The 15,153-nt window shown below is 41.8% G+C and overlaps 1 protein-coding gene across 2 annotated transcripts in view; it reads right to left on the minus strand.

Moving 5' to 3' along the window:
* The window catches only part of Klp98A (kinesin-like protein 98A), a 58,458-nt gene that overhangs the window by 29,353 nt on the left and 13,952 nt on the right, over nucleotides 1-15,153 (minus strand). For both annotated transcript variants that reach the window (XM_089561646.1, XM_089561645.1), the window contains 16 exons: nucleotides 14,907-14,939; nucleotides 13,873-13,934; nucleotides 12,990-13,096; nucleotides 10,195-10,264; nucleotides 10,022-10,094; nucleotides 9,146-9,213; nucleotides 8,965-9,065; nucleotides 8,091-8,207; nucleotides 5,643-5,740; nucleotides 5,392-5,466; nucleotides 5,234-5,278; nucleotides 5,047-5,106; nucleotides 2,553-2,675; nucleotides 2,370-2,421; nucleotides 1,406-1,543; nucleotides 440-528 (listed from right to left, as the gene is read on the minus strand). In XM_089561646.1, the coding sequence (XP_089417772.1) occupies nucleotides 440-528; nucleotides 1,406-1,543; nucleotides 2,370-2,421; nucleotides 2,553-2,675; nucleotides 5,047-5,106; nucleotides 5,234-5,278; nucleotides 5,392-5,466; nucleotides 5,643-5,740; nucleotides 8,091-8,207; nucleotides 8,965-9,065; nucleotides 9,146-9,213; nucleotides 10,022-10,094; nucleotides 10,195-10,264; nucleotides 12,990-13,096; nucleotides 13,873-13,934; nucleotides 14,907-14,939 (1,311 nt within the window). The remainder of the gene's footprint in view (nucleotides 1-439; nucleotides 529-1,405; nucleotides 1,544-2,369; nucleotides 2,422-2,552; nucleotides 2,676-5,046; nucleotides 5,107-5,233; nucleotides 5,279-5,391; nucleotides 5,467-5,642; nucleotides 5,741-8,090; nucleotides 8,208-8,964; nucleotides 9,066-9,145; nucleotides 9,214-10,021; nucleotides 10,095-10,194; nucleotides 10,265-12,989; nucleotides 13,097-13,872; nucleotides 13,935-14,906; nucleotides 14,940-15,153) is intronic.

A 15,153-nucleotide genomic window follows, 5' to 3' on the forward strand; every position in this document is an offset into this window, starting at 1 on the left:
CATGCACAGCAGTAACATTGACACCGCCTTGGAGCTAACTTGGTACCAAGAGATGAGTTTTTAAAAAAGTATCGACTTAGGTTTCGGATGCTAAAAGCATTTCATACTTGAAAAGTAAAAAAATGTGAGGTAATGGACCTGTTTCACAATTCGTTTAGTTGGCTTCCCCACAGTGCACTTTGCCCCTAAAAAAAAAAAAAAAAAAACTGTGCCACTGGATACCAGTAAGACAAGGATAAAGTGTTGAAACACACATGATAGTGCTTGACAACTGCACATAAGGATGTCGCGAGAATAACCTTGACGTGTTCCCATTAATAACATTTTGTTTTTAAAAAATTTGCTGTTCCGCCATTTAGATGACGGCACACAACATATAACATCTGTGAAAAGTGTCCGCTCTGCAGTGCGCATGAGTCATCATGTGTGTGCCTCTTACCCTCCTTTCCTTCTCCTTTCTCAGCTTGTGCACCTCTGCGGGGTCATTGTAACGGAACACGTTCGTTGATCCCAGCAGAACCACACAGCCTGGAAAAGCACACACGAAAACGACATCTTGGAACCTCCAAACAACAAGTGCTCCAAGGGCTCTAATCCAGCACTTAATAATGGCCTGGCAACATTCCAGATCATCCCAGTTTTCCTGCAGTGTCGATGATTATTGCTCTCGAACTGCAACCTTATAGGGCGACGCTACCTGACAAATCTGTCAGATTAGCGTACCAGATATAACAAAATGTAAACTGCAGAGCTGCTACACTTCAATCGAAATATACAAAGCACTCTTGATTCCAATTTACCTTTATTTCTAGACACCTAATAAAATTACAGTGAGAAATTTGAATTTCATGAACGCGCTAGAGTTAGTGGCCTTCGAACAAACTCAGCTGATCTAACTCCAAAACAACTGCGAAAAGAAAATCGAATGAAAACCAATCAAAACCGCCTAAAACAAGTATAAATCCAGAGGTGCATATATACACCACACACAGAAACACTCCATAAGCTTCGATGCAGGGACCTCAACGCAATTTAAAATTAAATCCTGATACTTTTCTGTACATACCAAGAGAAAACCATCTCTGAAAACTTCTTTCACCACAGCAATAAAACCTTTCAGCTCACAAAAAGAAGTTACAGTCGAGCTCGCTTATAATATGAACTTGACCACCATGCGCCGTCTGTTCATTATGGCACTTGCATGTTCTCTGTAATGAAATTTTGCCTCCGTAAACGTTCGTTCTATCAGAGATTCGGCAACCTTTTAATTTTATTGAACTTTAAGATTTCATGCATGATTCCCCTCCAAGATGTACAATGAATTTGTTTCGGAAATTTATCACTTAAGACATGAGAAAGTGGAAAATAAAAAAGCATTTTGTTCAGCGAAAAGTAAATAGCAAACCTTGGGTGAGCCTGGTGGGCTTGTCCACAGGCATGGTGTTGATGCAGCATTCCGAGTTTGGGTTTGGGTAGAGGGTAGCCCCACCATCCACAAGCTCTATGGAACAGTGCTCGTCTTGGATTCCAAGTCCAGAGAGAACTGCGTCACGTTGAAAAGAGCATGACAAACTGCTCACAATTCAAAGCTTCTGTTTAGACTCATTCGAACTTATTTGACACTGTTCTGTTCAACTATTAGCTCAGGTATCGGCCGCACACAACAAGGGCCAGATTGCACAACTTGATGGGCTCAATTAAAACAAAGGCTAAATAGGATACTTGACCATTAGTATTTTGATATTCAAGCAGGCAACCAATGACATATGAGTGCAGCTTGCTACACAGCTGGTTATGACAGCGATCTCGTAGTTAATATGCACACATAAAAAGGATAAGACATCCTTCCTACAAAAGAAGGAAAGTATCGTACGCCCTCACACACACGCACACACCTATCCACACACAAAGAAAAACAAAGCTGTAGCCATAACACGGCTGTAGCCAGTCATAAAAATAAATGCTTTAGCAACATGAAATTCACCAATGTTTGTACCACTGATGCATAATGGTGGCTTTGCACCAACTGAATTGAGATTATAATTTGTTTGTCACCATATTTTAGCCTTCTTGGCATGTCACAGGCAGATACTGCCACCAAAAGTACTCCAGGTCAAGATGAAATGACACACTTCCACACAATACTCTTGCACACAATAGTCCCGAATTTCCTTAAATATGGACTTGATCAAATTAAGTGCAAATTTTTGCTGTGCAATTTTATGCACTGCTTGCAGCAGACACCATGTATGTACAGTGATGATTCTCAGCTTAGTAAATGCACTGCAGCAATATATTTTTTATATAAAAAAAAAAACAAAATGCTTGTCCAGAGCTAAGTTACAAGTGTTCGTTAAACACACACATACCAATGTCCTGTTTTGTAGTTGCATTTTCTGTGCCAATGAGGGTCTTCCCATCCTAATGACAAAAAGAAGGGAAACACAAACATTGTCAAATTAGACTGATACATTTATAATGCTGAAAAACAAAGGCACACCTATGCCCTCCAGACTGGCTTCTCCACCAGTTTTCACTCACTGCGGCCTCACCTTCAAGTGGTAGAGGACGACACCCGTGCTGAGAATGTCGTCCCCGAGTCCAATCAGGTGCGGCCGCTCAGAGTCGAGGACCACGCCCTGTCCCGACATTCGCAAGCCCAGAGTCTTTTGCTCCTGAAACAGCAGAAAGATTTCAGGTTCCCATTAAAATAAAACTCGGTGACTTATTCTGTCATTAAGAGACCGCGCAGAGATGAAATGCTTCAACCTGGTGCTACATGAAAAAAAAAAAAGACGAAGCTTTATTGATGATTGACTGAACTAGGTATTAACAAGGCTGAGGCTCTAAACCACACATTCACTGCTCCTCTGATACAGATCTTGTGCGAAGAGTGCCTCCAATGAGGCCATTTATGTTTTTCAAGCAAAAACATGGCTTGTTGTATAATTCATAACATTGAAAAGAAATGGTGTTGGCAGAGTCATGGGTGGTATACATTATAATAGAAGTTATCACCTAGCTGACTGCCTTGGCTAGACCATACAGGAATAGTAGAACCCCGTTCATACGTTTTTCACCGGACAGGGAAAAAAAAACGTAACAGCCGGGAAAACGCAACAGTGAGGAAAGCACCGAAAATTAATGAAAACAGTGCAGCTTTGACTTGAAACAATTTATTTCCGCAAATTGACCCTAGGACTTTAAAAAATCGAGAATGGTGGATTGCAGTTTCTTTCGCTCGCTGGAAAGAACAACGCGTTTCTCAATAGCAAAGGCCGCATTGCTGTCAGCGTCGCTTTGCGGTGCGGCCACACCGCACGCAGCAGTGCTGTGCAGTTCACGCGCTCACTGCAGTCCACGCTGAAGCGACTTTGTGCACAGCGTCAAGCACTGAAATGTTCGTAGGCTGCTCGCCGCGCTGCTCTGCGTAGGCCGCCCTGACTGCCTGTCGACTGCGTTTAGTACTTACAGCTTTTCCTCAAGGGGAAGCGCCTTCCGCTTACGCAAAGCTATCACGCCATCAAAGCATGATAAAGATGTTGTTGCGACTGAGAGAAGGATGAAAAGGAAATTGCACGGGCCTGCCGACTGACTCCAGCCGAACCACCACCGCTGTCACTTGCAGATAGAGGAGAGTTAAAAGATAAAAAGAAAGTGAAAGAAAAGACGCGCGTCCCAACAACTGCGTCCGCCGAAGCGTACGCTGGATGAGAAAAACAGATAAGCGCCCGCAGCCGCGCCTCCTCGTCACCACCTCCCACGATAAAGATCGCGGCATTCGGCGTTCGCGAGGCAGATAGCCATCTAGTGGCGGCCTCTCCAACTCGCGTGCGGCTTCTTGCAGCCAGTTCCGTAGCCAAGCCTGGCCAAGACTCGTCAAAAATCAAAATGCCGGTTGGCGCGCATTGCCCGGGCGGGTTCGGGGAGCCCGGTTGCGACGTATCATGCGGGATCGTTTCCTCGGCTACGACGTAACAGCGGGGTTCCCAGTACATTGGATCCTATGGAAGCTATGCCGGGACCCGAAGAAAACGACGTAACAGCCGGGAAAACGCAGCAGTGAGGAACGTAACAGCGTACCTAGATTCACAAACCATCGATTACGACCTACAGGCCTTAATCACACAGGCCTACCAATAAAAACTTCCAAAGTTGTTTCACTACTTTGGTAGTAAACAAATGAAACCTCACAAGCGTAGTCACAAGATCTAATAGTCATCACTACAACACAGACTTCATTAAAACTGTGTATGATTTATATAGTTCTTAAAACTGAATTAAAGCGTGCCCATATCCGATGCCATTTCTACACTCCAACGACAGCTTTTCAAGCTGCATTCCTTTGAGACTCAACAGCTTATGACGTTTCTCTACACTGCAGACCACACCTTTCCCGAGAGTAACTTTGGCAACTCGGGGGAGAAAAAAAAGACAGCTTTTTAGTTTTGCTATAGCACTTGGTTGGGTCTCGTTAAAATTCACACCTCAATACCTCAACAACGCTGACTTTGAATACTTCGTGTTAAACCCCATCCACCTCATCACCTGTAGTGCTAGTAACAAGTCACCAGAAAAGATATCAGATCTATCAGGACAACAATGATGTTTACAGTACATAACGTGAGGCACCCAGCCTAATCAATACAGTGATAAATTTTTTTCTGTGGTGGTTAGGAAATGTATTTGCAGCAGCTTGTTGCAGGATGTCTGACAACGTAACATGATGATAACCATACTTACTACAGGGGCAAACCTAAAAAATGGGGTTCCCCCCTACCCCCTTCCCCAAGCAAGAAATTTAACATAAGAAAACCATGCTGAACCCCAAATTTTAGACCCAAAAAGCCGTATACATGGTTAAAATGGGACAGCCCTTCCCCTGAACTGCGCCCTCCAAGAGCGAACCATAAATCCACCCCCCATTTACTATGTTTAGAAAGGCTGAATGGTCATTAGTGGATTTCAAAAGAACTCTAGCAAAATTCCAGAGTTTTTTCAAGCTATATGTTACAATGTTGCAACTAGGTAACAATATAAGCATACCTTTAGGATTTTGTGCGTTTCTTTCCACTTCTCCGTCCACTCCTCAGTTAAAAATTTCACCTGAAACATTCAAAATTGACAGAAGCCAGCGCTAAGAAACTCAAGTCCTAGTCAGTCAATTCACACACAAAAAGCTATCTTATCTGTTTGACATCTTCACACTTGTGTGGATAAAATAAAAGCTTACTCTGGCTTCATTCTCTTGCAGCTTCTCCATGACCTGAGTGCTGCTCTGGAAAACAAAGGAAAACAGGAAGGAGATTAGAAGCAATTTTGGTTTTTTTTTCTTCTAATTAACATAAAGAGTAGTACAACCAAAGTGGGGATAATTGATTGCTAACTTACATCATCACCTCCTATCCTCGATCTTAACCTGGCAATCTCTTCTCGGAGTTCTTTGATGAGCTTGACATTCGGGTCCTGTGCACGAATGCAACTTCAGTCAGTCAAGGCTTTCAACAATATGGCCGCTTAAACTACAAACGTTTTGGGCTCTGAGTCAGTCTTTCCAAAGCTTCGCAGCAGCTTCCCCATGGTCTGCTACCCCAGTCATAAGTCCTTATATATTCACAGTCACCCCAGTCGTGCAAACTGACCTCGTTGATGGTCGGCTTGTTGATGATGTTCTTGGCTCGGTTTGCATAGCGCAGAGTGCTCAACGTTTCTCCGTAGTTGCATTCCGCAGGTGAAATGGCTGCAAGAAGAGATAAGGGTTCTCTCGTGAGTAAAGGCTGGGCAAACACTCAAAGGGCACCGTCTAGAGATCGGGCTTTGAGCTATACAGCACCGGATCTAGGCTATTTCGCAGGAAACTATCTTTAATCTTCACAATGAACTGTGCATTAGTTCACCATGCTATTAGCATAAAAAGTGTCATCACTTTGAAATGTACAAAAAGCAATTCCTAGCAAATACACGTGAGGTACTAGTTATGAAAGTACCACCTTGGTAGCATTGTCAAATATAAATCTGATGCTCAAAGAACTACAGGCACCAAATCTTTACTTTTGTGTTCTCTTATTTCGAACAATGTGTTAGACACTGGTATACATGGAGCACCCTGTGGTATTCACCTATGACCGCTAAATCATTTATATTTGGATTTCTTCTAGATGCTGTTTTGGTTTCGGTTTCATCAACTGAACGAAGGCTGTGATGTCTAGTTGGACATTAGGTCACGTGAGGCACCAAAAATTGCAATATAACTGCTGATATGTTGTTTGTTGTAATTCCAGCTCTTGAAGCAGGATGGTTTAAGTCTTGTAGTGAGTTAAGAGTATGTATCAGCGTTTATACCGCAGTTTTTTTCTGCCTCACATCACCTAAAATTCAGCTGCCCGTAAAAGCCATCGTTCCGTTCATGAAACCGAAACCAGAACAGCAATTATAAATTATTTACCAGTCATAGGCGAATATCACGCGGTGATCCATGAATTCTAATGTCTAACACACCATTTTAAAGAAGAAAAAAAAGCAATAAAATTAGCTGCCTATAGTCCTTTAGGTGTAACCCATTTTTTTTTACATTTCATTGACATTACTGCATTCACTTAGTGCCACTCCAACACATTCCTTTAATTTCTCACTTAAAATGGTGTAATAACACGACATTATATTCCTTGCAGTCACAAAAAGGTAAAAGAACAATCACGGATATAAATCACGGATAAATCACAGATATATAGAGATAATGAGAAGCACCAAATGACTCTTTTTGTATACATAAGCAAAATAAAAATACTACAGCAAGAACATAGTACAGTAAAGCATACGGCTGAAAGAAAGGATTTCCACAACAATTTTCAACGCATGAATCCTTATTTTAATGCACGAACCCTTATTTTCAGAACTGCTATCAGTTTACTGCCAGGTCACTAGCACTGTCCTAGCAACCATCAGCTCCATTAAAACTAAGTTGGCCAAAGCAACATGGGAGATAGCATTTTGAACACTTGTTAGTGAGTGCAGTTTTAGCACAGAAAGCATTCAGCATCTAATACCCCTGTCACACGGGCAAGTTTAGTGACACTTTCACGAAGTGCACTTCTCCAGAACGAGTGACACTTTCGGGGCGTGCTGCTACACGGAAAAATAAAGTGTCATTCGGAATTGATGGTGGTGACGATGGCTTTTCAAGTAAGGCACAAAAAATATTACTTTTCGCGCTTCAAAGCTTTAATGTACAGTTAATGTACAGTAGATTCCAAACTGCAAGCAATTTTTTATGATTATCAAGGAGCTTTGTGCAATATTGGCGATTACAAAAAAGGCTTCGCAAGACGAGACAAGCCAGGAGCAGTACTTCACTTTTTGAAGCATCATGGCGACCCACAGCGATAACGTTTCTGCGCAGTTGACACAATCTGATTGGCAAAAAGTGGTGGCGACATACATGTTTAAATAAGTTTACATGAACAAGAGGGCAAAAAAAATTAGCTGCGTTCAATAAAACGCCATTTTTATTGCCGACGTTGTATTCTAATTTCGAAACGCTGCTACCGAGGCTGTACACTTCGCCCCTCGGGAAAAGTGAAGTGAGTTCCCCAAACTCACTTCTTGCCGAGTGCGTTCAGCAGCGAGTGTCATTAAAGTTCATCGTGTGACACGATGTGAATGACACTACAGGCGAGTGTCACTCGTTGAAAATGACACTAAACTTGCTCGTCTGACAGGGGTATAAGTCCACTGCAGCAACATTACCTGTAAAAACATTACGGAAGTGCCTCTCAGCATGAAATATAAAGCTGGGGGGGGGGTTGGGTACCCAGGACTGATAGTTTGATGCCCCAAGCAACCAACCACAGAAGGCAAGCATTTTCTTGTATGATATGTGGAAAGGGGAAGGGCTAACTAAGAACTATTCACAAAGTGAAGCAGATTACTAGTTTCATTTATGGGGACCAAGTGCTGTTAGTCACCAAGATCCCAATGCCATAAGGTTTCACGAACGCCTAAGAGCTGCCCACAAATGTATGGGAGGATATAGCTTAGGAGTAAGTGAGAGTGCGAATGAGCCGGTGCTTGGTTTGGAAAATGTCACTCACTGGCAATCATGATGGTCTTGGAGTTCCCTCCCAAGCTGTCTCTCAGCAGCCATGTCAGGACGGAGTCCCGATAAGGAATGAACACTCGCTTCTTGCTGTGGCTGGTCGAGAGCTCAGCTGCAGGCAAAAGTCTGGTTAAAAGCGCAATAAAAAAAAATGCAAGAAAATGCTTCCACAGTGAACTGGTACAGACACACACAAACAAACAGGATTAAAAATGTAGCAGCAATGAATTTTTTGCTGCACTTTTTTTTCTCTAGAAAGGTGCTTAGTAAACAATATTAGTAAACACTGACCATGGAATCGTAATGCACATGGTAAGAAATTTATTACACAATTTTTCTGTCACACAATCTTAGTTTTTATTTCGACAGTAAATCTGTGGCCATGATGGTTGAGGTCACTTGAAGCATATAAAATTCAGGGGGCATTTTGACGATCTAAAGTGCTCGAGGCGAAAGCCTTTCCATGCAACTTGCCGTAGGCACACACGAGGCGGCTATGGGGAGACTTGGATTGGCTAGTCATTATTGGTTAATGACTTACTAGTCATGGCAAATTAGTTGGTGACTAACTAGTCATGATTGGTTAATGACTAGTCAGTCATGACCAATTAGTTGCTGACAAACTAGTCATGATTAGTTAATGACTAACTAGTCATGACCGATTAATGTCTAGCTAGTCATGACTAATTAGCTGATGACTGGTTAATGACTAGTTAGTCATGACTTGTGACAAGTAATGACCAGTTATGACTTCAACTTCAGCTGTAACAGACGACAGAGTCATGGCTGCGAGTATGAGCCATTAAAGGCTTTTGCCTTAAAAAAACTGCGATACACAGCACAGATGCATTTTAACAATAGGTACTAACCGAGTGCTGATATTACTGTGCCCAGGGTGACTAATGACTTGTTGATGTGGCCGCCTTCCTTGAGGCGTTGGCCGGTTGCCTTGGTGGAATCTGCTCGCTCGCTGAGACAGGCACAAAACAGTGATTAGGTTATGGCACAGAGCTTAGTACAGCCGAAAGGGGCAATATTATCGACACTCACCTGCCTGCAAGGTCGACCAGGTTAACTTTGCTCACGGTTTCACTGGGAAGGTCACGGATAAATTTTGCCTGAAAAAGGAGCACCGGACAGTTCAGATGTGTTCTAAATTTGCACACGAAGACATCTGCTTATGGATTACAATTTGTTAAGAGTGTTTTCGTGCGATTTCCACTCAGCTTCCAAACAACTAACTAATATCATACTTGTGTCTGACACCAAACACAACTGCACAAGTAAATGCAAGAAAACTAAAAACCTAATAACAATAGTTAGTACATTCAGTAACATAGATGGTGACAAAACATATCCTGAATATTACTACTCAATTAATTTCAAACCTGCTATTTGCAATAAACAGCACTTAAACCATAAAGGGGTGATGTTAAAAGCTAATGCACAAACTCTCGATAGACAATTGGAAATCTGCACACCAGAATGCATAAGTCAACACGTGAACACATAAGTATGTCACAGTAAATACTACGCAGACCAATGCATAAACTGATCAAGATGAACAGAGATATGCTGATCGAAAGAAGATTATCAATATGAAATCCATTAAATCAGAGCAGTATGTATCTGCCTCACATTGTACATACTACTTATTAAGTAGGTACACATGAATGCTTCCCAAAATACAGCACAATATAATTAAATGTTACACAAAAAATGCCACGGCTGAACTACAGCACTTCTGCTATTGGATAATTGAACAGGATTTACTATGCACGACAACATGCCAATAAGCAATTCTAGTCACAAATAGCTTGACAACAATTGTTAACTGCCTGCTATATAGTAAAAGTAAAATTTTACACCTGTCTAATGTGCTGGCCACTCTAGAAAAAGAAAGAAAAAATAAGAGGCAGGCCTCACCTGAGTAAAATTCAAGGTGAAAATTGCGTGCGACCTGCTGCTAACGTCATTCATGGCAGTACAGGCAGTCGTCCTGGCAGGAAATAAAATAAAAAAAGGCAAAAGAATAAAGCACACGTGCAGTGACACCAAAGGCCAGAACTAATTAGGCCGTGCTGTGTGACGAGACGCACCTGTGCGAATTTCCGCGTGCCATGAGCTCCTCCACATCAGAGTAGTCCATGACAAGATGACGTGACAGGTCTGGGAAGCAAAACGACAGACAAAAACAGCAATGGCTTAGTCGAGCGCATGCTCATGGGCTTTATTACAAGCTGCGAAATTTCCTGCAGCTCCGCTCAACGTTGCACAATGTCTACACTGGGAACGATAGCCACGATGGATGTTTTAATCCTCACAAAATAAAGGGACAGTAGTGTGATGTAACGGGTAAAAATACTGTAGCTGCTTTTCAGTCACTCAACAATACTAATCTAGCTCAAACTACACAATGAAAAGTTCTTTGAAATTGTTCCAGCAGTTGTGCAAAGTAGCTTGATGCCTAAAGCACATTTCAACCCATTGGAAGAGTACAGATGAGAGAGAAAAAAAATTCACATTTTATTTTAAAGAAAAAACAAAAGATACGAGGCACAAGGAAGGCCATAGAATATGAAACCATGAGGTTTCTACTTGCTTGACGAAGGGAAATGCATGGATTAGGTATTCAAAGAATCTAAAGAACTCAAAGGAACCCTTCAAGCATGAATTACACACTTGGGAAATCCTAAAAGTACTCCAAGGAACTCTTTTTAGGGCTCCATAAGCGCCTAATCCATGCATACCGCTCCCTCAATCTTTCCTTTCACCCCTGGGACTAATCCTTCATTAATTGCTTCATCAGGTTGTTTCACTGTACGTCCAATCATTATTAACTGATTTTAGGAATTTTTTTTAGGGGTTGTGCATTCGCAAGCGCTTTTTTTCTCACACAAGCGGTAGACCGACGAGAGACATGACATGGATTCTTCAGCAGCTCTTCCCAATCCACAATCAGAATCAGGTTAACTAATATAAAAAAAAAACAGCACAACATGGAACAAACTATACAGAAGGAGGTCCCGTAGTGAAAGAATGTACAGGAACCTCCTAAAGTCTTCAAGGTTCCCTGCGGCTAAAAAGGTTGAGAACCCCTGTGCTATACCATTAACCAGCAGACAAATGGCATAGCACATTTAATGATATAACCATTAGGAAGCATTTTAATGATTTCCTTCTATGAAATGACAAGTGAGCAAAGTGGGGGCAGTCACCACAACACCTAAAAAGAGGTACTGCGTTGTCTTGTATAAAGGAGTCAATCCTTAGCACCACGTAGTTATATAACTCTGTATAAGTGTCCTTTTTTGTGTGCTTTGTATATATGTATGTACATTTTATATGTGTATACTCTGTTTAATTTTTGTACTGTATAGTATTTCTCCGTATGTACTGCCTGTCGCTGCTCTGTAAATGTCTCCGGGACTCAGTCAAGGCCCAGTCAGTCCTTTTAGCCCGGAGAATGTTCCAGTGTATAACTGGAGAATAAAATTGAATTGAATTTTCACCATCTTGCCAGCAACACCGCACATTGTTGACAGGAGAGGCACAAATAAAAATAAACTCGCTCGCACAAACACGGTCAAGGTGCTCTGATAACATTGCTAGGAAAAGATAAGGGAAGAAATAATAAACAATGATAAATCTTTGGTGCTTTAATCTGGGGAGCACAACATCTTTCGTGATCCCTCTCCACTCGAGTCTCAAGCAAGACTTGCCTTGGACTACGCATCTGATTGCGACATGCCGATATGACAAGAGGATCAGAGACGCTGATATCGCTCACATGCACAGACATGACGTCCTCACCCCTGAAGAGCATATCATGTGACAGCACTATACTCAAGATGCTGTCAAGATAAGACTGGAGCAACAAAGCACTTGTTGGGCATCAAAGGTGGCTATTCACAATCCAGGAGCCACACGCAAGCACGCAAGAAGTGAAGACAGTTTTCCTATCTCTCTGTTCAAGACTCCAAGTCAGACTCTTCAAGACAGACACTTAACAAAAAACAGCCCATCTTGGGGACTTCCACGAACCTAAGAGAGTTCCGATCATGGTTCTTAGCATATCCTGCCAGTTGTGAGATGTCTTCACACAAATGCACCTTGGCTATGCCACTTGAACAGCTATGTCTGGCTATCACTTCTGCTTCACATGCTAAAACTTAACCTGAGGGTTTCTCAAAAGCTTTGGAGCAAAATGGTGGTTTGAGCTAGTTGGTACATCTTCAAAATTTCACCAGCGCTGCGACTAGGAACAAGACCAGAGAAGGAAGACAAGGACAAGCGCTTGTCCTTGTCTTCCTTCTCTGGTCTTGTTCCTAGTCGCAGCGCTGGTGAAATTTCAAAAGCTTTGAAGCCCTATGCTCAACTGGAATACCGATAAGAAGTCTCTATTTACTTGTTATCTCATTTGAAAAATTGCTATCCCTTCACAAAGACCGAACTGGCTGCACTTCACTGCGTCAATCATACCGATAGAAGAGAACAACTGATGGAATTATTCCCAGAGTGAGTCTTATCTGCTCATTTCACTACCAATGAATAAATTATTAGGTTAACAACAGCAATATTTAATTACTCTCTCACTCCCTAACGAGCATTTATTCACTTAATTACAAACAATGCCAATTTAGTGCATGCAGTAGCTCATGGATCAAGCTGCAACTTACAGAGAAGTCAGCCAGAAAAAGAGCAATGCTTTAAGTTCTGGCTGCCAAAATAGTTAGCCGGTCACCCATTCATTCCACTGCCAACATAACCACAATGTCATGTCACGCAAAAACAGCTTAACAAGCAGTCTTAGCTGTAAAAATGCCCAGTTTACATTTGTTGAACTGTTTACTAGGTTACAATGCCAGCTATGCAGAGAATTAAAATGTCTCACCTTGTACATAAGGTCCCAACTTTGGATGCTCCCTGACCCTGAGATTGTGCTGCGTGCTCTCTCGCTTCAGCAGATCTTTGACCTTCTCGTTGTATATTTCTAGATAACTAGAAGAAAAAGCAGTCACATTATACTTGCCATGTAGCTTTTAATTCAAATATATATTTGCAGTAAAACTATGAGTATATACTAAAAGAAATAAAGTTATAGACGATCAATGCGAGTGATGAAGCAGGGCTTGCGTTAGTGTTAGTGCTCCCTCGGATGAAGCAGCCATGGCCACTGATGGGTTCAGACTATGTGAGCAGGTAGCGTGATCCAGTCAGTCAATCATCACGTGACATGCCGTAACCCCATCTACACTCTCGTTTACCTGCTACCAGTCACCTCCCACCCTCTCCTTTGCTCTCTCCTCTAAAAGTGGAGAAGAGGCTTTTCCCTCCCCACTTTGCTACCTGTCAACCCAGGCTTCAGACAGACGGATAAACATATTTTTCCGACATGGGGAGGTTCTAGCCTTAACACATTAAAAGCAGTCATAGTTTTGAATAATTACATATGGTTGTGGTATGATTTACAATTATACTAGTCATATAATGCAGCGCTCGCCCTACTCTTGTCTCTCGTGTCATTTTTAGTGCCATCGTTGTTCAAGTAGCAAAATTACCGTGTCTACTCCCATAACGCACAGAAGCAAGTCAAATAACTACCTGAAAGCCACATCATCTTTGCAAAGTGCTTTAATGCGTCTAGTTCGTTTACAGGATGCTTGCCACATGGATCAAAGCCTTAATGAAGGTTACAAAGCAAGAGCGGACCCAACCTATTTTAACAAACACCAAATGGTTAGCACAGATTGCACTGAAAGTTCAATGGCACTCACCTAACTTCAGTGCGAAATGTGGTGCCGGAGTTTTGGCCTAATTTCATCCTAGTGTACATTGCCTGGAATGAACAAAAACGAAAGACAGTGATTTCACCGAGCCTGTTAAATTCCCAATCATGCTTTATGACAGGCACTTTGCATTTTAAAACAAACATCAACTCTTAAACAAGTCTGTCGCAAGCATGGTGCAATCTCGTTATTCCGAAATGGCACTTTGGTTCCACCAACATCAATGTACTGAAACACCGAGGACCAATAGAAGCTGGGCTGTCTCGATACGTTACCATGTTGTAATGGCAAAGAGACCATTTCCATTGAAAAACTGAGCTTTTCTAAGCAACAGAGGGTAAAACAACAAAGTACAAGTGTCACCATCACTGGCCAATTTTGCAAAGCAAGCTCTGGTTATGTCAAGATAAAGCAGGCTAAGCTACACCACCATTCGCTTCGAAATAAAGCCAGAGTTCTTTCCGATCTAACGAGTTTGAATTGAGCAGCAGGAAGCAGGAAAAAAAAAAAGGCACATTTTTAAACCCAATTTTCTTAACGATAAATACGACTTTTGTTGCCAAACAAACACCAACATGCCCGGAAAGAGCCATAGAATCAATATTTAGTCTGAACGAAAATGGACGAAGTTGACATCAGTGTCCCTTGAATTCAAACTCCAAACAATATGAACCGATTCTTGGTTCCCTTCGTGTCTGAACATCTCAGAGTCAACTATACAGGCCTCTCTAATATGAAAGGGAACAAAGAGCATTCCATTGATTATTACTCCTCGATTATATATGACAAGCACACTTTCTCCAGTTTTCTAACTAGTGTATATCCTCTTGGTGTATATCATCAAAGAGCCATTTTCAACTTTAGTAAGGAAATAACCAACTGTCAGTCTTTTTGAGCAAACTGGCTATTCGCTTTCATGTTGGAGGGACCTACACATTGCAGCTTCAAAGGAAATAAATTCCAGCTCTTTGGTAGAATGAGCATGAGGAAATCAAGAGCCCTGACAGCGAAAGCACACTCACTTGGCAAATCCGTGGTATGAGGCCTTCATTCTCCTGGAGAAGAAAATACAGGATGCATCAAACAATGTTTTTTCATTGTATTCTGCGTATTCTTTCCTTATTTTTGTGTTTTTTTTATTTTGTATTCTTGGTATTCTTTGTATTCTTCTTGCAGTCTCCTATCTTGTTTTCTTAATGCGTGTTTTTTGTAACCTGCACTATTGTGTATAACATGACTAACTTTTTAGTGTTCCGCGCTCTGTGGCTG

This window comes from Amblyomma mixtum, chromosome 9 (assembly GCF_055824585.1).
Source record: "Amblyomma mixtum isolate Tamu chromosome 9, ASM5582458v1, whole genome shotgun sequence".
Lineage (NCBI taxonomy): Eukaryota > Metazoa > Arthropoda > Arachnida > Ixodida > Ixodidae > Amblyomma > Amblyomma mixtum.